The following is a 24,118-nucleotide window of genomic DNA, read 5'->3' on the forward strand; positions in this document are numbered from 1 at the left end:
GTTTAACGTAGAGGACATGATGATGTCTGGTCCTCTTCACTCATCATCTCCCCCTCTGACAGAATTTTGTAACCAAACATTAGCGTTGCCTGAGAAAGGAAGGAAATGTGTGGGTTATGGAAGGCCCTGGATTGTTTTAAGCAGAGTCCTGACTGCAAGAAGCAATCTTTGGATTTTTTTGTTCTGTAGTCACTGTCTCAGATGGCTAAATTGGTGATAGCTGCAGTGCCGGCCTTCCCACAGACCTGTTGCCAGACTGTGGCATAGCAGAAGGCTTTGGCTGAAGAAGCCTTTTAAAGGCATAGTGGAATAATAATCACAATGAATATCTTTACCAAGACAGTAATAGCTGACTAGCCAAACCCTTTGGGTACTGAAGTTCTCATGAGAAAAGGAGCTAGCCTAGACAATGGATTTCCTGGTGACCAGCTGGGAAGGTTTATGTAATAAAAGCTTTCAGTGCTGAAATGGCATTTGTATTCATTCTTTCTTTCTGTATCAGTTCTTTAGGTTCCCTTGTTATTGTGAGCCTACAGCATATTTTATTGTTGAGTGGGGAGCTTTCTGTGGTGAATGTGGGGGCTAAGCCATCAATTTCTGCAGAATTTAACATTTAAAAAAAATTCTAGCCGTTGTGAGAACTTTTCAAACAATAGCTGATATATTGGTGTCTGACTGCAGACTCAGAGAGACATCATAGTTTTACCAAGCAGCACAGATTGAAATCTATGTTCTGGTCAGTTTCCCTGCTGCTATTCAGAAGCTCAAGGGCAGTAGTGACACTGTTAAATGATCATGTCAAGTTTATGCTGCTCTGCTTCGGAAGTCTCTGGGCACCAAAGTCAGGCACTGGAATGTATTCAGTATTGAGTAGGGACCCTAAAAGGAGGCTGAGGTATGAGTAAACTAGCAAAGGTTATTGTTCTCTTATCTGCTCTCAACTCCACTCTCAGAACAGCCAGGAGGTGAGGGAAGGGTTGTAGAGAGAGCTGTGGAGGAGAGAAAAGACGCATGCTCCTTCTTCCAGCAGCTGAACCGGGGACAGGAGCTCCAAATATATCAGTCACTTGCTGTCTGGTAGCATTTGGCAAATCTTCCAAAGCCTAGAATTTCTACTTTTTGAAAGAGACCGTGTGAAAGGATGCAGCGCTTGTATGTACAATACAGGGGCCCAGAATTCTGATTTTGCCGCTCAGCTTAGGTGAGCCATATCAGGGTCCCTTGTGGAGCCAGCCTGCCAGCTGCAGGCACCATTTTCAGCACCATGTCAATTGGCTTGGCAGCCTCTCTTTTGGCTCTGAATATGGCCAATGATTTAGCTGAATGAGTGTTAGCAATGGTGTGAAACATCTCAAAAATGTCCAGTGTAGAGGAGGGGTGAAATTTTCGAAAGTATCTAGGGTACTTGGGTGCTTTTGAAAATCTTACCGAAGGCTTCTACAGCATCCATCTACCTCACTCAAGTGATCCTGATATGGACAGTCTCCTTGTCTTGCTTCCTCCTATTATGAAGGTCAAAAAGGCTGGGGCTGGGGACAAGCCTTTGGAAGATATCCCTAGTTGCCACATTTATCTTAGATGCCTTTTTTAGATAATTTACATTTCTTCGCAGTGCTGTAGCCAGTAATACAAATATAAGTGGCCATATTCCTGGAAAGCAGAAATCCAAGCAGAGCTGCTCCTGGCCACATCAAAAATGTGCTGGAGGAAAACTTCAGGAGAAGAGATGGGCAAAAAAATAGTGGCTGAGCCCTAGAAGAGGGAGAGGGGGAATAAAACAAGTAAACTCTACCAGCTGCCAGGTGGTGTAAAAGGGAATAATAACTATATTGCAAGGGTAAACGTTCCTCCAGAGGCTATTCCACAAGCACTTAGAGTAAAAGAGAGCCAGTACAGCAGAAGAAAATAAAATGGATTAAGGGGACATTTCTCCAGAGGTGGTGGTTCCAAGAGATCTAGTCCCACCCCAAAACATATGACCCCTAGTACACCTGGCTGGAAACAGTCTCAACTGGGTTGTAGACTGTCCTCCTTTGTAAAGAAATGGCTGCCCACCAGATTGAGCAAATGAGTTAGCAGACTTTACCAGAATACACTGCAGGAGCTGTGTCTTGTAGAGCAGCATTTTTTTTCATGCTGATAAAGGCAGTTCTTGAGACAAACTCTGAATTTTCCTTTTAAAGTCAATTGCAGCTCCTATAAATCAGAAGAGGTCACACTAGAGTCTTCCTGTCTCAAGCCATCAGGTCCAGTGATTAAAATACATTTTCTAAACAAAACTGAAGCATTCAATAGATCAGACTCATTATTTGTGCTCTGTCTCCTGGTTGTAAAGGAACACTGTCTTCAACATCTTCACCATGTAGATGGATTAGATGGTGTGTATCTGAGCTATACAAGGAAAAAAAGCTTGTCCGCTTCTGTAATCCTGCCATGTTCCCCGAGAACAATAGCAGCCTCTTAGTTGGCGTACACATCTTAAAACATCTGTAAAGCAGCCACCTGGTCCTTCATGCGTTTCTTCATAAATACTTCAGAGCTGTCCTGGTGAGAGAGGCATTGCATACTGTCGTGCTTCAGTCATTTGGGAAGCTACCTATGGCCCCAATCCAGCTCTCATAAACAGGGTGCCGTTTCAGATTTTGGTAGGGGGAGGGCAACTTTTCCCATGATTCCAGGGACTACTTGAGGACCTGACAACTAGGGGTTTTTTGTTTTGTTTTTTTTGCAGATAATTGGCAGGGGGCAACCAAACATAACTCAAAGGTGGGGGACTCAGCTCAAAAAGTTTGAAAACTGTTCAGGGTGCAGGCAGGGGGTAACTAGAGGCTGTGCAATGGGAGGGGTGTAGCTTAAGATGCAGGGAGGGGCTGTGTCCGAGGAGGTACTTCTGTTGTGGGGCCCGGCCATGCACTCAGTCCCTAGTTGGCACAGTGGGGGCAGCTCCATTCCCTGTGGCTGTGTGCGCTCTAGACCAAGCCAATCCATGCCATCCTACACGGTCACCATGGCCATCGGCACCCAGTGGTTTGTGGACACCAAGGACTACACCTGAGGGATGTGGCATCCTTTACCCAGCCCCCGGGGGAGGGGGGGGTGGACTGAACTGCACGCGACAAGACCCTGGCATTGCCGCCCGCCTGAACATTCCTCCGCGCCCCCGTGCAGTGGGACTCAGGGACCGAGTAGGGCCAAATGGAAGGCAGAAATCTGGGAGCGTGCCCACTCCCCCCATGTGTCACATCTGCCACGCATCCAGTTGGGAGGGTGATGTCCCCCAGTCTCTGCCCACACAAGGGGGGGGCAGGTGCCCCCGCCATGGCACTCCTGCTCATAAAATGAGTGGGAGTTGGGCTGACCCAGGTGAATAGTGATTTTGATTAGGCTAAACTGTTTTCCCTCCCAACCTACAAAGTGCTGTTAATCACAATCCAGTGTGAATCTTGCTGTGCTGAAGCATAGGAAAATGTAAATATGCTTTCCCCAAAATTTCCTTTCTTGTAGGCAGCGTACAGCCCACCCTGGGTGAGATAAGGGTGTGTAGTTTGGTAGGTAAGAGAATAACACATTGCTTATGTTCTTCAGGAGGCATAATTAGTTTTGTTTTGCTCATAAGAATGTATTTGGTTAGAAGTACACGGTTTTCACCATAGCCATGTAAGTTCTTAATTGACAGCAGACATGTCTCTGAGCCAGCAACTGATAGAAATGAGAGCTACACCCACTGCTGCAGCAAGCGGGCTGGCTGTAGGATCTGTGAATCTGGCTACCTGAAGAAAGGAAACTTTAGGTTAAGCACAAATATAAATTTTCCTAATACACCTTGTGAAAAGTATATAAGACTTTGACCTCGCTGCCTTTCTAGCATCACTGATGGTGTCACTACTGTGCAGTAAGAAGATAAATGCCTATAGGATTTTATAATCCTATGACAAGCTGCTAATATTAGCCTTCATCTAGTTATGTGGATTTAAGTGTTTAGTTTGTTCTTCATCTTGCATGTAAGTGGATTGTGCTACACTTGTTTGTTGCCACTGCAGATTCTTTTTCTGTTTGTATTGTGACTCAGTGGCTAATTGTGGAGGTTAGTTATTTCTGTCAGGTTCAAGTACTCGGTTAATTTTTGGTTATGATCCTGAAACCTGTACTCTATGTACATCATGGCGGCAGACTGTGCTTTCCTCTGTTTGTTCTTTGGCGTTCAAGGGCCTTGGAGAATCCAATCTTTTGGGAGCCGTTCTGTTGTGGAAATCTCTCCATTTTGCTATCCAATGTGCTTGTGTGGCTTTCTTGCCTTGTTTCTGATGGTCTCTGTGTTTTGATTTTGCCATTTCGTGGGCTGGTCTGCGTTTAATAGCAAAATAAAGAGAAACCATGCATTTCATATTTCTGTAAGGAGTGACTGGGTTTAATGTTTCTTTTCCTTCACTAAGAGGCAGCTCCGAGGTCCACTGACCAGCCTGAATATCCAGCTGGGGAAAAAGTTGGGAAGTTCTCTAATGGCAAGTATCCCCCCATAACAAAAAGTGCCATGGGATCTTCAGTGACCACACATGGCCTGGGCTTATGTTTTACAGCTCATCAGAAACTCTTTACAGCACTATCTTTGATCAGAGCTCAGAACTTGAGCATATTCCCATGCTAACAAAGCCAAGGAACACCTGTATAACACTTGTGTAACCACACTACCTGACTTGGATACATCTTTGATCAGTTCCAGGAGAAGCCACATCCTAGCCCCTCTTAGCTGGAAGGATATCTGACTGAATTTGGAAAGAAGTAAATGGAGAAAACAATAGTGGTTTTGCAGGAGTTGGGGTCTAGAAGGGTCATTTTGTGGTAGCTTTTTCCTGTCCACATGATAAAAGAATATTTCCTGCTATTTTGTACTGTTTACAACTATTTAAAGAGCCATTAAAAATGTATTAAAAGAACATTACAACTTGAACATGAAAGTGGTTAGTTCCCTTCAAAGGGAAGCGAGTTCTCTTGAAAACGTCTACTAGTAGCATGGGGTTAGCAGCAATTTTCTGCGTCCAATTCATTGGTTACTGAGCAGGGGAAGTGTGATGTAAAGCAATGGCTCTTAAACTTTCCAGACTATGGTCTCTCTTTCAGGAGTCTGATTTGTCTTGCGTATCCCCAAGTTTCATCTCACTTAAAACTACTTGCTTACAAAATCATACATAAAAATAGAAAAGTGTCACAGCATACTGTTACTGAAGAATTGCTTACTTTTTCATTTTATAATTTCTCATATAATTATAAAATAAATCAATTGGAATATAAATATTGTATGTACATTTCAGCGTATAGTGTGTATATATAAAGCAGTATGAACAAGTCATTGTATGAAATTTTAGTTTGTGACTTCGCTAGTGCATTTTATGTAGCCTATTGTAAAACTAGGTGAATATCTAGATGAGTTCATGTACCCTGTGGAAGACCTCTGCTGGGTCTGGGTATGTGTACCCCCAGAGCTATGTGTACCCCTGGTTGAGAACCACTGAGCAAAGAAAGACTTTTGTCACTTCTTATTTTACAAAGTGAAACCAAACATACCACTTGTCTTGCATGTTGATTGACAATGAATAAAAATGCCTGGCATCTTTAGAACTGAACTTGTAGAAATCCTGATATGTAGATTAAACCTGCCCATCAATCAGGAGATGGCAATTCTCTCCTGCTGGGCTGATTTTAATGATGCTCAAATGCTTGGATTTCTTACCCTTGTGATTCTTCCCTGCTTCCCCCTTGGCTAGGAACAGTCTCTCTGAGGAGACATGTAAACCTAAATACTAACCTCTGCTGGGGCTCTGGTAACTGAACCTTGGCACCATTAGGCTGTGTTCAAAACCTGTTTTCTCTTATTAGCGTGTCTTAAAAGGATACTGTGTCAAGGGGATAGGCGTAGTTTTTCAAATAGCTTTTACTCATCTAGAGCTGTACTATCCCCATTAGAAGCTTGAAATTACTGTTACCTGGATTTATTTTATTTCCCTCCATTTTTTTGGCAGACTGCTGTAAAGCATCTCATCTACATGGAGCTACGTGCACTGTTCACACTTCCAGGAATGTGAATTAAACCATTTATTTGGGAGAGCGAGGCAAGAAATACATAAGAATTCTATTAAGGCTTGAGACACCATAAAAAAGCCAGTGAAAATGTAATGTGCCGTTTATCACACAGAGATGGCTACCAGCTCCCCCTATTTTTAGGTTGCCTAACGCTTTCCATTATAAAAGATTCTTGTGACATTTTTGAGACTGTGCGCAGCAGGCCTTTGAAATTTGGCAGGAACAAGTAAGCCTAGGGGCCAGAGAGGGTCCTTTTATTTGTCTATGAAATTCTGTTCAGGTGTGACTGAGAGAAATAACTTTGGAAAATTACCATTTCCCTTCGGTAGGGTGTGTTCCTGGGGAACCTGTTGGCAGCATGCCACATTGAAGGTGAGCATTCTTACCTAAAGCTGGGCCCACGCTGCACTAAATCCAAGAGCAGTGCCATCTCTGGAAAGAGAACTAGGCCAAACTCCTCCTGGCAACTCCCTATCCCAGACCCAGCACACAGCCTCTGGGGCACTACATGGAGAAGAGCTGTGTACGCTGGAGGAATGAGCATTGGGTTAGGAGGTGTGTCGCTCTAATTCTGCCTCTGCTACTGAGTCACTGTTTGGCCTCAGGCTTGTCTCTTTGTGTCTGTTTCCCTATGTATAAAATGGAGATAGCAATCATCTTACCTCGGAGTGGAGATGAATCATCAATATTTGTGAGGCACTCAAACCATGGCAATAAGCGCCCTAGAAAAGCCAATGAGGAAATGACTAATTCTTTAGTCAGTGCATTGTTTGTAATAAATAAGACAGGAATCACTGAATGAGGAGGATAAAATTATTCAGCTGTTTAATTCCGTGAGCATCATCCATCCTGTGCACTGAATGAGGGGAGGGGTTTGTGGAGGGTAAACAGCATGTGATCCTGTAATTGAAAAGACTTCATTCTGATGCATACGCACAAGGAGGCTGGAGGAAGGTTGCTTTAGGTAACCTAAATTCTGGTATTTCCAAGTTTTTCAAGGGCTGGACTGTAACCAACTAACATTTTTTAAGTAAAGCTTTTTGTATGTAATTTATATAGCGTCACTGGTGTACATGACCCTTCACAATAGAGAGCAAACCAAACAAAGAAACACAAGCCTGCCTTCTGATACAATAGGTATGCATGGATACAATGCAAAAGCATGGAGAATGGAAGAAATACTCTTAGGTGCTTATGTAGTGAGAATACATCTACACAGGAATAAAAGATCCATAGAATGGCGACAGCTGGCCTGGGTCAGCTGACTCTGTTCACGGGACTTGGGCTCTGAGGTTGAAAATTGCAGTGTAGATGCTTGGGCTGGACCCTGGGACTCTCCCTGCTCCTGGGGTCCCAGAGCTCAGGCTCCAGCCCAAGCCCAAATGTCTACATAGCAATTTTACAGCCTGAGCCAATTGACCCCGGGTGTCTAATTCCCAGGTAGATCTACCCTTAGTGGATAGACTCCATGTGGAAGCTGCTTAACAGTATCTTACTTCTGTCACCACCGGTTGTACGAGCTGCTTGCTTCTCAGCAGTATGTTCCAATAGCAGGTTTCTGGACCTGCCAGTTTAAGCTTTCATTTAAAAAAAGAAAAACTTGGAACGTGACCCACTCCAGTCCCCAGTCTGCCAACAGATGTGATGAAATAGCTCAATGGGCCAGATGCTAAATCACTGCCCCCTGCAGATGAAGTAGGCCCTAAACTCCACAGAACCACTGTGATTGTGCTGTGCAGCGGAGCAGGCAGGCCGCTTGAGGGGACTCCATGCAGAAGTTTGGTGTAGCAAGGGCAGTGCAGAGCAGTGGCTGTTCAGCCTGCCGCTAAGTGACGCCGTACACCCCTGTGTAGTGGGTGTGTAAGTGTTGTGCTGTCTGCTCCCAAATTTCAGGGCTTATGTTGTTGGCTGTGTAGCTATCGGGCCAAACTACTGGGTGTGTGTGGGGGGGGGGGATTCCTTCTTCCCATACTCCCCCTCCTCTTCTTTTAGGTCATCTCTGCAAAGCCTTGTTTTGCACAGTATGTTCAGCATCTGGTCCTAAGAGATGCAACCTGCCCTCTCTCATCTCACTGGGGAGTTAACTCTGAAAGTGACAGCTTAAAGTCAGTATTAACTATTTCATTGGTGATCATTTAAGGAAAACCATCCAGCTACCCCGGTATCATGGGTGGAACTGTAGCACCATCACTTCCCTCTATGTGTGTCAGAAGATATGCGTACTCAGAGATGACAAGAGAGGGTGTGGGTAACCCCACTGTGGTGAAAAGGAAAGCACCTGAATTTATTCAGGCCCCAAAGTGTTCTTTTTTTAAAATACGAACAAGCTTCCCTTAAAGCCAGATCAACATCTCAGTCCCATGGAGGGAGAGGTGATGGACTCTTCTCCCCTGCATTCAGTGTTTGAATATAGTCAGAATTTTGATATTTTTTTTGCTGTCCAGATTACTGGAGGAGCAGCTTCAGAATAGGATGGATTCCTCGGTTGATAAGTGGTGGTAGTGGAGGGCCTATCAAAGACTGCATCCTGCAAGCAGTAATAGTCAGCTGCCAGAGGAGATGAGATCATAAGCAAGAAAGATCCTGTTTTCATGCCAACTTCCTCATTTTCTGTTTTTTTCCCCGTACATCGCTATTGATTATGCTGGCAGAAATGTCTGGTAACAGACCTACCTTCAGTTTTCCAGAGGGCTTTGATGTGCATTTGCCCATTCGAAATCTAAGTAGAAACATGACTCTGTTGTCAGTTTGCTGCCCACTATGCACCTCCTTGTGGTGCGGCACAGTGCTCCAGCTGCTCGGTCTCTGTTTTCCCCAACAGGGTTTTCGGACTGCTGTGGTGGCTTATGGAGCAGCCTTCTGGCCTGGTTACTGCAAAAGTTGTAGGCCCTTCCCCTTTCCACCCCATCCTGCTTCTGGGCTAGCAGAGTCCCAAGTCAAAGTACCAAAACAAACCCAAAATAAGAGTCTTTCTGCCAGCTCTGAGACTGTCATCTACCTGCCCCCTGCTCTAGGCTCAGCTCTCGGACCCTACCTCCCCAAATGGAGCAACTGTTGTATCTGAGGCAAAGGCCCCCGATCTTGGCATGGCGCATTTATTTGAGTGGGAGGAAACCACGTTCTCTCTCCACATCAACTCGTGCAAGCTGACTAAGCAGCCTGGACCTTAGGGAGAGAAGAAAGCCAATAATGAAGTGACTGTGTGGGGAGACCTAGGACTAAAGACGTTATGGGCCTGTTGAGAGACGAGTCCACACCTGAAGCAATTTACGAGTGGCATTGCTATGGATGTCCCCAAGGGTATGTCTACATTGAAGATAGGAAAAAAAACCCACGGCAGTGTGTCTGAACCCCAATTGCAGTGTAGACGTTCCTGCCTGGCCTGGAGCCCAGCCCTTGAAACCCAGCAAAGAGGAGGGAGGTCTCAGAGACCAGGCTCCAGCCTGAATGGGAACATCTGCAGTGTTGGTTTTTAGCCCTGTATTTGAATCCTGAGAGTCCAAATCAGATGACTCACTTTTTTGTTGTTGTTTGCTGTTTCACTTTATGCTTTACTTACCTTCCTTCCTTACCTTATCTAAGACATGCTTTACTTACCTTGTTTTTGAAGTCTGTTTCTTTGACCCTTCCTCTACTTAGTGACTTACTTACAGTATTGGAACAAAACCTAGCACCCAGCTACTGCACCAGATTAGGTAGGGGTGAAACCCAGGTTGTGGATCTTCATAGTCTTAGTATGGTGTTTCTTCCCGTTTCTAGTAACCAATACTTCTCAGAAGCTTGCAGGAGGAACTAGGAGCATGTGCCACATTTTCAGTTGATTTTTTGCAATACTTGTACAATCGGAGTCTTCCTGTATGCAATATCTTCATGGTGATCTCTCTCCTTTTCCTCCAGTTTGCCCCCGTCCACCGGAGCCTGAGAATGGAGGCTACAAATGCCATCCAACTCCTTGCAGTGACCCTCTGACATCCAACAGTGTCATAGAGTATGTATGTGATGAAGGCTACATGCTGAAGGGAGATTACAAATACTTGACATGCAAGAATGGAGAATGGAATCCAGCCATGGAAATTAGCTGTAGGCTAAGCCAAGGTGAGTAGTGCATTACAGCAAGTAGGGAAGGTAAGAATGTATTAACTTCCATTTTAGACAGTCTTCTCTATTATTTTATTATGTATTATTTCAGTATTTGACATCTACATTGTGGTAGTGCCAAAAGGACTCAGCAAGGTTGGGCCCATAATGCTAGGTGCTGTACAAACGTAATAAATGGCAATCCCAGCCCCAAAGAGTTTACAGTGTAAAATACACCACATCTCTCCTATTTCCTTGTCAAAGTCCAGCCCTTGTTCTTTAATGCAGAAACTTGGCCTGTGAAGCTGTGCATCAGGATTCAATTCTCCATCTTGGCTTGAGTGGAGGGTCCCACTTTAACCTGCTGAGACAACAGATTCTTGCCGTACTAGAGAGAAGGGAGCAGTACCCTGCTCTGTTGTGTGCACTTTCAGTGCTGGGCTCCTGGCAAGCTGACAATACATCAGCCACTTGTAGCCCTGTCGGTCCCAGGATATCAGGAGACCAACAACACCGTGTGCCATACCTTCTTCATTTGAACAAACTGGGTGCACCTGGGTGTGTGTGTGTGTGTGTGTGTGTGTGTGTGTGTGTGTGTGTGTGTGTGTGTGTGTGTGTGTGTGTGTGTGTGTGTGTGTGTGTGTGTGTGTGTGTGTGTGTGTGTGTGTGTGTTTTTCTCCTTCCTCCAATGCTTTCCAGTACCCATTTGTGAAGGGGCTGATTTATTTGCTTCTGGAGCTTGCAGCCTGCTGCAGCACAGAGCTCTGTGGTGCTGTTTATCTTTGGCCTGGCAGTGATGGATGTTGCTGATAGATGTTTTCTGTTTTTCTTTCTTTCCAAATGAAAATGGACAGCTTTTGTTATGTGGGGCTTTCCCTTGCTGGACAGGAATTCCTCTCCCATGACAGGAAAGAGAAGCAGTCTGCAGAAAAATATTTGTTATACACCTGCAGTTTAATTGTCCATGGGATTTCTGGTTTTAAAAAAATATATGTACCAAGTAAAAGCTGGGGGAGGAGGGAGCCTTGCAAGCCTATATACCGGGGGAATGACTCAGCAGCAAACGTTTGAGGCAGTAAAACCTTTTTCTCAGGGATTAGTGCTTGTAAACCAGAAAGCAAAATATGTTAACTTAATCAGAAAGCAAACAGAAAAGCGCCCCTTCTTTGAGTTCACAGAACCTACTCTACCATTCCCAAAGATGCCCTTTTCCCTCATGGCCACTCTTACAGTCCTCATTCTGAGCCCTGTGCAAGTGGAGGGCCAGGTGGAGTTCACCTGGGACCAGGTAGAACCTGAAAGTGCTCTTTGAATTCAGCATGGGATTGTAAGAATTCCCCTGTTCTTTGCCATCCTACTTCCTCTCCCAGTCCATGCAAAAAAAAAAACCCTTCACCATGGCAACTAGCCATGCTTGGACAGCATTCTTGCATGGTGGCACTTCCCTACTTGAGGACTGGAAGTAGCAGTGTGAAGGGCAGTGATCATGCAGCTTTTCTCTAGTGTCACTAGGGATGGGTTAATACCACATATGGCCTGGAGTGAGAAATGAGGAAACTGTGTTCAGATCATGGGTTTCAAAGCAAATGATCATGTCTTAATCCACCTCTGGGTGTTGCACCACTTCACAGAAAATGCAGCCATACAGGAACATAGTGTGGAGGTCTTGTCTGTACTAAGTACCCATTGCCGACAAGAGGTACAGTTGGGCTGGTACTGAACATGGTCTATCCTTGGCTATGCCTGCATTCAAAGTAGACTCCACATTGATTTTCCACACCTGTTGCTGACACCCATTGTCATCACTGAGCTTTTTTTGTGATGCAGATGAAACTTAATTGTCCAGTTGTTTCTCTAGAGATAGAAAGGGCAAAATGGGGGGGTGGAGGGGATTGGGAGAAAAGAGGGAGAGGTTGGGAGATCACACAGAGAAAAGCAGTAGTTCAACAATTATATTGTTAATGTAAAATTTCACCTGCTCAAAACAAACCACAGATAAAAACTGACAGACTTTAATGGGAGGAAAAAATATTCTGTGCTGCTCTGTCTCCAGCTCATTGGCTGTCCTACATTCCTGTAAACCTTTCATGGTTTCTCATATCAGCCAATGCTGGTTTTCATGTCTCTGGAAACTGCACTTGCTAAAAGCACCCAGAACTATGGATTCTTTTACAGCATTTTGCATATTGATCATTGAAAAATTAACACTACTGTTTGCCCACCCGTGATAGTCTTCTTAGCCACCCCGAAACCTCTAAAACTTGAAATTCCAGTTCAGTTTGTTTGCAAATGTGGCCATGTAGAATCTAGTACAGTGTTTCTCAATTAAATTTGGCCACGGAACCCTTTTGAACTCGAGAAATAATTGCGGAACCCCCCAAACTCTTAACAGTATTTTTACATATGGGGCCAAAAAAAAAGTCAAAATAAGCAAATTATATACAAACAACTAGGTCAGCGTTTCTCTATTAAATATAAATTAAATTACACTTACACTCGATACCCTCCGCCGAAAAATCCAGGACATCTTCCCCTTTTTCGGTGGCGCGGAGAACAGCTGCTCGCGGAACCCTAACAGTGTTCCCGGGGAACCCCCAGGGTTCCACGGAACACCAGTTGAGAAACACTGATCTAGTACAACCTCTTTTATCTGAAGGTTCTTGTCTGAAACTTTGTAGCTAAATGAGGTGTCTAGGGAAAACAAAGACAGCCACCCAATGGATCGACCTCAAAGCTAGGGGAAGAGAATGCTGGTTGGGCTTTCAGACCAGCTAGCTGTACTCTGGGAGATGACTGGGTGTGACTCTAGAGGACACAATGAATTGTGGCAAAATGGAAGTTTTGCTTAATTGGAGTTCAGTTAAATGGGGATGTTCTGTATATGAAGCATGTAAGAGCATTGGCCAGTAGACCTAAGAGCACTGGGGAGAGGGTTAGTACAAAAGATTCTGTTCATCACTTAGATGGTGTAGGGGATAGAATTGTACAGTGTAGCAAGGGGGGAGACCTCTTAGGCTGTCTTAGTCCATCTCCTTGCCAGGACAGGATAATTCCCTACTACATGTCTTGTTGAATTTTACCTGTGTCAAGCCATGGGGATTCCACCACTCTCCTTGGAATTCCTCTTATCAGGGAACTTTTCCTGCAGTTCAGGCTAAAATACCCCTTCTGTGATGCTAAACAATTCTTTTCCTTCCTTAGTGTTACCAAGCCTCTCTTTGTAGTTGTCACTTAGCCAAGCTATATGTATGTGTTTAACTCATTCCCTCCTAAATCAACTGCTTCAGACCCTAGTCGCTTCTATTGCTCTTCCCTGCGCCTCCTTTCATTTTTCAGAGGAGCCTTGTACGTACCTTGTTCATATGATGGCTGTTCTGGGACATGAACCGTTTAATTTCTGTTTCTTTTGGTTTGGTAGAAAAAGATTCTTCCCCAACAATTGGGGTGCCCACCCTCTCCATCGTGGCCTCCACAGCAAGTTCAGTCGCTCTGATCCTTCTCTTAGTCGTGCTGTTTGTTTTGCTGCAGCCAAAGCTGAAGTCTTTTCATCACAGCAGGTGAGTTCAGTGGTAGAATACTTTCAACAGAGGGTAGGGGCTGCGGGATGTAATATTTATTTACAAGTGCAGTTCACAAGGGTGTTGTGTTTGTATCATCTTATCCCATCACTCTTCTTTCTTTTCTCTGTCCTGTTCTTCTGTCTCTCTCTTTTTTCCATCCCTTTCTGCTTTTCTTCATCACTTTCTTTCTTCAAGTCTTTGTTGCTTCATTGGTCTGTTGAGTTTCTGTAAAACATCCTCATATCGTGATGAGCAGGGTCTGGTTCTAGTGGCCATAACTTCTTATCCCTTTCCTTTAAGTAAATTTACTGCTGGCAAAAGATGCCATCAAGTTGATCACCCAAGAGAAGAGAGACTGTGTTCTTTTCATCTACAGAATGGATCTGCTGCTGGCAGGTTTACCACACTACCCTACCAATGTACAATGAGAATCAGTCAGTACTAATGTGTGCTGGGATTTTTTGTTATGTGAACATAGTCTGTTGGATGCTGGGTCAAACCCCTCAAATTCACTTCACATAGGACAGCACACTGAACAGGGTTGAGGAAAGTGCTATCCCAGGAAATAGTGGAGCTGTGATTTCCCCACCCCCTCCCTTCCACTCCACTCCCCTCCCCAACACAGCTATTGCTTTTAGCTGCCCCACTTACATGTCTCCAGTGACAAGGCACAGGCAGTAGTATGGGTGGGAAGAGGCTGTGGGTGGCACAGTGTGACCGTGGGCTTCAGGGAGCGCGGCATTAGTGCGCTGTGAAGCAATGTGCCCAGCACTTGTGAACTGCTCCTCCTGGAGATTCCCTGAACTCTGTGGTACAGCAGTGCTATTGGGTGGTGCTCTGCTTCTCACGTTCTCTGGTTACGGTTCTGCCGCTCCACCTGAGGGCTATTTGCTATTCTACTTCTGTGCTTCTAAGTTTTAAATGTAAGAAGTGATCCAAACCCTATGAGACTGTCCCGTACGTCAGCCTCCTTCCTTTCCCAGTGTTGGATGATTACTGAGGTAAGAGCCTGTGCATTTCCATCTGCTCCTTCCCCTGGCAGAGCCCCATTCGTTCAAGAGATCCCTCAGTTGTTTCTGGGGCTGTGAATTGTGCTGAGGTCATTAAATAAAGGTATTGACCAAGCGGAGTAAATTGGTTATTCAGGAGCTTCTGACATACATGCACATCTCTGATTATCCCTGCTGGGGGAAAATAAAAAAGTACAGGACGTTTGCCCTCCTGAACTGGGAAAAGACCAATGTACACGGCAGTGGTGAGACTCCCGCATTTCAACCTTTGCCAGAGGTCTGTACTCGGCTATGCCAGGTGGGTACAGACTCGTCTTCTGAACCAGTCACTGCTGCTCCTTAAGCAGCTGGTGAGGTGGCTGTTGTCTCATTTGAGGGCAGGGTTCTGGAGCATGCCCATTTCTTCAGCAGTCCCAGCCACTGCAACAAGAATTGGACTGTGGTCAGTTGCATGGCAGTACAGGGACGTGATTGCTTTTAATAGCATCTTGGTAAAATTCAGTGGGTCTCTGTTCATTGGGTGACTCCACTCAGGTCACTGAGTGGTGGGAGTGGGATAAGGAAAGGTTACCTTGTGGTACACTGGTTCGATGGGGGCTCATAGACGCACAGAGCTGTCTGTCTGTCTGTGTATATGCTCTAAATTATCTTTTTCTCCTTAAAGACGTGATCAAGGTGTGTCTGGGGATCAGGTTTCCATGATGGTGGATGGTGTCCAGGTGGCCTTGCCATCCTATGAAGAAGCAGTCTATGGCAGTGCAGGGAACTGCATTCCACCCTCGGATTTGCGGGTACAGATTGTGCTGTCAGAGGGAGCTGGGCAGAGTGGAACAAGGGAGATGCAGCAGCAACAGCAGCAAGACCAAGGGGCTCGTGACTGCTCTGTTGGAGAGGATGAGGCCCCAGGACGCTCTGGACTGTGTGAAGCCAGCGGCTCTCAACGCTCTGAAACTGTTCTCGTGCACCAGGCCACCACCTCTTCCTGGATAGCTGGCATGGCTAGCAGTAGACCTGTGCACAAAGAGGCTCAAGACTCAGAGAGCAGTGATGTACAAAGCCTTTTATCACTTACTTCCTCTGAGGAATACACAGATGGTACGTGAGATGAACTGGGAATACTGAATGAGACACTAATGTGAATAAGAATAGCTGCTGCAGTGCAGCTAGCTAGGATGAGAATTACAAGGGCCATTGATTCTTGTGCTTCAGAGCACAAGCTGGTCGCCAGCTGACTGTCAGAGAAATTTCCCTGCCTCCACTGTACAGTGTTACATAATTAGGTGCATACTGTGGGGCTCTCCATCTTCCTCCAAAGCATTCAGCATTGAAGGCAAGATGCCAGATTAGGACCATGGGTTTGTTCTGCTATGGTGCTTCCTTTGGGGTTTTTTCAGGTCGTATGCAAAGAACCTCCTCCCCCACAACCAGTAAAATGAAAACGCAGTACAGTCATAATTAGGGGTAATGGTACAGTCATATTTAGTTTGTTGGAGGGGGGAACTCTTTTGAAAATTAGCACTTTGCGGCTCTTCCATTTGGGGCACTGTAACTGACAAGGCAAGGGAAGCTCCATACAGTGCATAAAGAGCTACAGACCCAGAGCACATGTCTCATTTAAAGTCCTAAGTGGGATGAGCTGTGATGGTCTTGTGCCTCAGACCCTGAGTGCCATGGTTCTCAACCAGGGGTACATGGGTACGCAGAGGTCTTCCAGGGAGCACATCAACTCAGCTAGATATTTGCCTAGTTTTACAACAGGCTACATAAAAAAGCATTAGCAAAGTCAATGCAAACCAAAATTTCATACAGACAGTGAGTTGTTTATACTGCTTTATATACGCTACACTGAAATGTGAGTACAACATTTATATTCCAATCAATTTATTTTATAATTATATGGTAAAAATGAGAAAGCAAGCCATTTTTTCAGTAATAATGTGCTGTGACACTTCTGTATTTTTGTGTCTGATTTTGTAAGCAAGTGGTTTTTAAGTGAGGTGTCACTTGGGGTGCACAAGACAAATCACACTCCTGAACGGGTACAGTGGTCTTGACCGCAAAGGTTGAGAACCACTGCTCTTGTGAACAGGCATCCACATAACACAGACCAGCTCTCTGCGTTCTCTGGACTCTGCTGAAGGAAAGGCCTTCCAAGGAGAGATCTGATCTGGAGACACAACAAAGCTTTGCTTCTGTAGGGGCTGGATCTGCTAGGTCAAGAAGTGAAACTGGCTTGTAGATAGCACAAAGCAAACTTTATTTTCCGTTGCTGCAAGGCCTAGCGTAACCTCCAGTAACGTGACTTGGAACCCTAGTCAACAATAAAACCCCAAAGGTTATTTCCCCTAAAAGGAGGGAAATACCAAAAGTCCCAGATACAGGAGGAAAACCTCAGATGTGGGTAGCAGAGTTGGGGGTTAGTGTTGCCAAAAGCCGATCCAGTCAGCCTTTCAGACTCCGCAAAAATAGGCGGACAGTCTGTGTATTCTGCAGCATCGAGCACTGCTTTTAAATCGCTGGTCAAGGCACTTCCTAGAGGGGCAAATTTCTATAAGGAAGACTGACCGAAAGGTTCATTTACTGTGTCAAGATCATGTTGTATCTACCTAACCCCGACCTACCCACTAGTTGTTGCTGTAGTTACAGGTTAACTTGCCACCGGCCCATTAGCTGTCATCCCTGTTGCTAGGTTAAGGCAATAAAAAACTCCTGATCTCAGTCCAGGTGAGAGGGGAGGCAGCCACAGAGCATGGGGCGAAGTACTGCCTGGTGTCGGAAGGGGAGTGCTGCATCAGCACTGTACTACATTGTGTGTCTGTACGGAACTGTGGGAGGGGTGTAACATACGCCCTGCCTGTGCACTTTGCTGCCAGCTGCTCGAAGCTCCATGGAGACACCTGTGTGAAGTCTGACCTCTCTTTTTCTTTTCCTTCCCAGATATTCCATTGTTGAAGGAAGCATGAGGCCTGCTGCACTTGTTTAGCCTTCTCCTTCTTGGTTTCCCCTCTTCTTCCTTGGGATGCGAGCACTCTGTGCAGCCTTCCCCATCTTCACAAGCTGTGCCCTGGATACCTCCAAGCAGAGACCCTTCAGCTGAAGACCCAAACGATGCTGCCAGGTTGCCTCCTGGATGCGCCAGTCGGGTTGGTGCCGTGTTGGCCTCCCCATTCCATCTGCGTTAGGGACTCGAATAATGTAATGGATTTGAGTTCCTCCCTCTTCTTCCTTCCCTGTGCCAGCTGTCTGACAGCAGCCTCCAGAGAGCTGCTATTTACTTGTGCCTTTCTCCTTCTCACACCGGCTTGTTGCAGCTTCTCACAGGCCTCGCTAGCGCTTTGGCAGCACGGAGAGCAGGAGCCAAGAACAGCTTGCTCATTGGGTGCAGACATAGTTTATATAAAGGCCTTTCTTCCAGCATCCTCTTGGTGACTAGGGCAGGACAGAGCTCCCCAAGAGGGCTGAACCTGGGCTTGGGAGAGGTTCCCATATGGGTAATTTACACTACCCAGCAGTGCTCATAGTTTTTAAAATAAAGCGGTCTGTTCCGTAACTTGGTTGCATATTAACAATTTATTAGGGCATCACTGACTATTGTAAAGGCAGAGAAGTCTGACATCTTTTACAAGATTTTTGGAAACACCTGAAGATTACTTCTTCCAGCCCTTCATGCCTTCTTTCTCAACCCCCTCTACCTCCCTCCAAAATATACATACACCCTTGATGTTGCAGAGTGAGTGTCCCTCTGCAAGATTCCATTCCAGAAAATCCCACCGTCTCGTTCTTTCATCGACCTCACAATTCAGTCAATTTTTGGGTTTCCTGAAGTCCAGGGCTGTGTCAACTGAGAAATTTTAGCGGTTCCTTCCAGTGCTGGTCTAGCACAGGGCAGCTCCTGGTGCTAGACTCTAGGAGAATTTCTGAAAAAGGCTAGTTGTAGACAAGGCCTACGAGAAAGAAAACTTGCAGTATAACCCTGATTATCTGATCTCCGGTTAAACAAGCCAATGTTAACCGCAGGTTATGCACATTCTGCTGATGCAATGTGTGCCATGATTGTGCCCTAGCTTATTCAAAGATCTGTTTTTTTGTAGATGTCGGGTGTTTGAGACTTCTTTAAAATATCACAGTTTTCCTGCATGACTGCTTGGGTTTGACAGCCACCAACAACTTTAACTTGACATAACAGTAAAAATGGAAAAGTAATTTAAAAACATTGTCTCTTCCTCCCTCAATTTGCCAGGACTTTCAAGATGTAATCTGGATTTTTTTGGCCCTTTTTTATGTTTGAAATTTTGTCAGCAGATATATTAACGTTGTCAGTAACCGTTGGGGTTTTGTGTGTAGCATCCCTGATTACCTGGTAAGAGATACCACAACTCAGGGTGCTCGATTACTGGAGAACACTTTTCTAAATGGCTACAGCATGTCTTCATAACTTTTAAATGAAAGCATTGTGCTGCTGTTTTATCCCAATGGGACCTCTTTGTGCATTTGGTGCTGCTGCCATGTGTAGGCCTCTTCTACAGTATGTTCGCTAAACCCTTTCTGAAAAATGGAGTTGACTCAGTTTGGTTGCCTGGCCATGATGGAGACACCAGCACAGTTTTTAAACAGTGACCTGGAGTAGGCTCTTCCCTAGTCCAAAGTGTGAGTTTTAATGTCTCTTGGCAACCTTCTTAAAATATGTCTAGGAATACAATCCTAACCGCTTGTGTGCGTAGGGCTGGGTGTGACATAGTGGAGGTTGTGATATATGTGGTTTCCTGCATGAATGATGCTGGATAGGGACACCTGTGTCCCGTGGTCAGTGTGTGTTTGGGGCTTGGTGGTGGATTTGAAGGAGTTAAGCAGGGAGGACAAGAGAAGAGGTTCCCTGGAGTTGGTTCTAGCAGCAATGCGTGGCCCCTCAAAAGAAGGCATAGGCAGCTCATTAGTTGGACTTAGGTGAAAGAGGGTGGGGATGGAGGTGTGCTTGCTCACTCTTGTACTTAGATCAGGTGGTCAAAGAGCAGTTGCCCGGAAGAGAAGCTGCTGAATTTGTATTTGAAGTTGAGGTAGCAATGATTACCTTATTCAGCAAGTTGTGACTGCTGCATGGATACCACAGCCCCCATTGCTCTCCCCTTTATAATTTTACTCCCTAGTGCATTGGAATACTTGCATTATATAACACTTGAAAATGGATTGTTGCTGCAACAACTGAGTTAACCTCCAGCTGCAGTGGGCAGGCTTTGGCAGCAGGGTGCAGCCAGCAGCCTGCCTCCCCTGCTTATTAAATGCTCTGGTGCACTTGCCCATTAATTCCCAGGACAGCTGTAACAGTGTGTGCATATATGGGGAACAGCTTTATTTCCCCCCCGCCGTCCCGTAACTCTTGTAAATTAAGTTGCAAGAATTGTTTGACAGAGACTCTGTCCAGTTAAAAATAGGATATTTTAAGCAAACTTCTTTACCTGCGATAACACTTTAGGTTACTGCAAGAATTTAACAAATCCAACTTTAACTGTCTTTGGTGGTTTTTGTTTGTCTCGGTTTGACAATAAAAATCAAATTTATGTCTCTTTGGCTTCATTTCCAGCTTAATGGTGCTGCAATATTTGGCTTTCAGACAGTCCAGATGTAGTGTATTAGTTGATAAACCTGTTTCCATTGGAATTTAAAAAACAAAACAAAATGGAAGTATTTCTACTGTTTTAAAATTGTTCTACAAAATCAAAAGTGTGATCCAAATTTTAATTGTGTCCCGATAAACTGGTCTCACATGTCCTATCAAAATGCAAACACTGGCCTTGTTTTCCTCTCTTCAGACAAACACAGAATAGAATGAGTTGCTCTTTAGTTAGTTTAAGGTTCCTTAGTAATCGAAGCTGACATCCAGCAGCCTGGGTGCAAAGGCCAGGTGCCACACTAACGCACTTTTCAGCTGACGGAAGAGTATTCTCTTAATGCAGCTGGAATTTGATCCCGGGGCCTGACTTGTGCTGAGTGCTGAAAGTGACAGTCATGCACCTAGCAGAAAGCACATAGAGTGGCTGTGCCCACTAACCGTCACTCTCAATAGTATGATTAGCTGTCAGTCTGAGAGAAACAACAATCAACTGGAAGAAAAACAAGTACAGAAGGGAACCTTCATTTTGTTTTATAGAGTTCCCCAGAGTTTCTTTCCCGGGAGGGTGTCTGTGTGTGTGTGTGTGTGTGTGCAGAGAGGGAAAAGGTGTGGCTGTAGGCTTAATAATCAGCAGACATAGACAATCAATGTCTCTTTGATTGTAAGAGGATAAAACAGCAGCTACTGATACTGGAGCATGGCTTTTTGTGGGGGGAATCTAACTGTAGCATGGTGGCTGGTAATATCTGATGCCCCTAGATGCCTTGCAGTTGCAGAAAACCCAAGTGCCACTTTCCTCTGTGGAAACATCCATGCAGACTAGAGACATTAGATCCACTGCAAGCCAGAACAAGTAGAAACAGCTTTTGAGTTGCTGTGTTTTGCCTTCCCAAGCTTTAAAGTTTACTTTCATATAAAATGAGATAGAATAAGGAGGGGGAAACACCGTTTTTTGAAGACTTATCTGCTGGATTTCTTAAAAGAAAAAACAACCCTTTTTCTTTCTCTTTACTGAGCAACATGTGGCCTGTTACTGCATACCTTTAAAGATACAGGGAGGTTTAAAGGGGCAGAAATCAATTTGTGGGGAGGGAAGAGCACTAGAAAGATAAGTAACTGCCGTAACTTTGCATTAAATTGGACTGAGGAATACAACTTTTCTCGCTGCTGTTCTAGACCAGAATAGTCAAAAGGAGACAGTCCTCTATAACACTCTCCACATGATGCAGTTTTGTGTTCTTACACATGCTGTACCCTGAAATGCTTAACAAGAACATTAAAATTATTTAAGTATACATGAAAATTAAAAATAACTAGCACTTACTAAAATAGCAGTATAAGAGGCGTAAAAAACTTAAAAGGACACTGTTTGGAGAAATTTACAAAATACTCGTACAAATAGAAACTCTTCCATGATTTCCTTCTTATTGTAATTGAAAGTTGGTTTTTGTTTTTTGGTTTTTTAAAAAAAAAGATTTTTCTGCCATGTTTGCAACCCAAACATTACAGCACTGGGCTAGTGTGAGAGATCCAAAAAGTGAAACTGATTACAAACCAAAGGGAACTGGATTAGTCTCTTCTCAGTGCCCAAATTCTGAAGTGCAAGATGAATTAAAAGCAAGTTTTAATCACGTCAGGGTTGGAATAATTGAAAGGGGTTAGTAACAGGTAAGGAAACATGTTTTTAAAAAAAAAAAAAAAAAGGGGGGGGGGGGTCTCATTCCACTCTCCACTATTAGGCGTAGTGTTGAGGAAATTACACTGTGGGTGGAAGGAGCAGTGTTCTCCAGCATTTTTCTCCTTTGTAGGAATGCTGCACAATTACAGCTCTGTGGATCTTGGATGGAGCAGAGCTGGAGGATTCCCACGCTTTTAAATAAACAGGGAACTTGCAACATAACATTACTCTCTGTGACCGTCATCTTACTTACTTCCCCTTGGAACTGAATCCTCTCTGGGTTTCCCCATTGAACAGGTCAACAAGTTAACAGGATTTTTGTGTGTCTGGAGCTGTGATATGGCCTCACAGCACATGGAGTAATTTAGGAGAGTGAGAAATATTAACATTATTCCAGGAGGAAGTACAAGGTGCCCCCCTCCGTCCCCCAGTGTAGAGAATTTGGGTTGATTTGAATTGAGGCTCAGTGAGCACAGCAAGTTCTTCTGTAGGACATAAGCTGGGCTGGGAGATCATTGCTGAGAGCACAGAAAAGAGAGATCTTAAGAAAACTAGGAGTGAGTGAGTAGGAGCTGTGATTGAAAAGCTGTGAGCAACCCTGCAGGTGGCTCAAATGACTGGGTGCAAATGCATATAATGGTGAGTCCATAAGGAAGGGTTCTCACTGTGCCTAGATCACATACTGAAAACCAATGATTCCACCATGTAAAAATGTGGGGACACGGCAAGATTGAAATGTTCAGATTTCCTTGCTGATCTGTTTACAACATCTTGCATTGTTAAAAACTAATTTGAAAAATCTAGTTTATTTTTGGACAGCAATTGCTTTATTAATATTCTTCACTTCACACAGTCTGGACAGTGGAGCTAGTACAATCGGTTTCACGTCCTGATTCTCAGACACTAGCACAAGAAATGTCATCCCACAAAAAAAGGAACTGCAGTTAAATTTGTTTGATGAAAAACTTGTAGCTAAGAAACTTCAGTTTTCTCTGTAAAAGGCCTTGGAAATGCAGAGAAGCTGCATAAGGTTAGCTTCATTAGAGTGAGTGTTGTTATATTGGAAATGAGCCCTCAGCCAACATTTCAGAACCTTGTTTTAAAAAAAAAAATCCAAGAATGTTTATCCAATTCTCACCGGGCCCAGGACAAAGCATGTAAGTTTCCCAGTCCTCTCTTCAGAGAGCTCTGTAGCTTGGCCTTCTGGATCACTTTAAGAGGTTACATGTGGTTGCACCAGAGTGGATGTGTGTGAATTAAATTGATGCTCTTCTATTTTAACATATGCTTTTTGCTTCTTTCCAAGGGTGATCCCCAAGGAGAGGGGCAATCTAATTCTACTGGAAAGTAATGTTTTATTTTTGATTCTCAACTTTATGTAAGAGTTAAAACCAAACACAAAGCTGAACTGTCTGTGGAGCAGACACCCACTGATGCAGTGGGCAGACCGCAAGTAGTTACAGATGGGGAAGCTGGGTTGCCTTCAATGTGTTAATTTGTTTTCTGATTTTTATCTGAGTTACACCACTATGGAATTGTTTGCGGAATGGTACTTGTATATGTGGGATTTTAAAACACATGAAACGTAATTGATGCTGTGCAGGAGGTCACTCAATCAGTTTTATTTTGCTTTATTTTATATATATTTTCTGGTATCCTGTACATTGCAGTGGGTGTGAAGATAGTATTTTAATATTTGTACAAAGTTTAATTTAATTTTAATTGTTCTATGTATATAACTGCATTTCTAAATTAAAAAAGTTCTTTTGAAGTGAATATATAACCTCTGACGTGTGCCTCTTTTTTAAAAACAAAAACCGTTCGGCTGGAGTGGAGAGGCCTACCAGCAGGTTATTTGATAATACTCTGCATTTCAAAGCATGCTGCAAACAACGAATGAAGCCTTATAACACACCTGTGAGGTAAGGGGGTACTGTCCCCATATTACTTATGAGCAGACTGAGGCAAGGAGCGCTTATGTGTCAAGGTTACACTGGTTCTGTGACAGTCTCAGGAATTAGAGTCCATAGCTCTTGAATCCCAGTCCACTCCTGTAAATAAAGAGAACCCATAATCTATAAAGCTGACACAATGGATTATAGGCTCT

General features: G+C 44.3%; 1 protein-coding gene across 1 annotated transcript in view; it reads left to right on the forward strand.

Annotated features, from left to right (window-relative positions):
- The window catches only part of SUSD6 (sushi domain containing 6), a 112,917-nt gene extending 89,123 nt beyond the window's left edge, over positions 1-23,794 (forward strand). The window contains exons 3-6 of the mRNA XM_067557817.1: positions 9,976-10,173; positions 13,574-13,712; positions 15,390-15,820; positions 17,663-23,794. Coding sequence (XP_067413918.1) covers positions 9,976-10,173; positions 13,574-13,712; positions 15,390-15,820; positions 17,663-17,688 — 794 coding nt within the window. The 3' untranslated portion in view covers positions 17,689-23,794. The remainder of the gene's footprint in view (positions 1-9,975; positions 10,174-13,573; positions 13,713-15,389; positions 15,821-17,662) is intronic.
- The last annotated feature ends 324 nt before the right edge of the window (positions 23,795-24,118 follow it).

This window comes from Emydura macquarii, unplaced genomic scaffold (assembly GCF_026122565.2).
Source record: "Emydura macquarii macquarii isolate MOO-44397 ecotype Brisbane River unplaced genomic scaffold, CSIRO-AGI_Emac_v2 contig_1876, whole genome shotgun sequence".
NCBI classification, from domain to species: domain Eukaryota; kingdom Metazoa; phylum Chordata; order Testudines; family Chelidae; genus Emydura; species Emydura macquarii.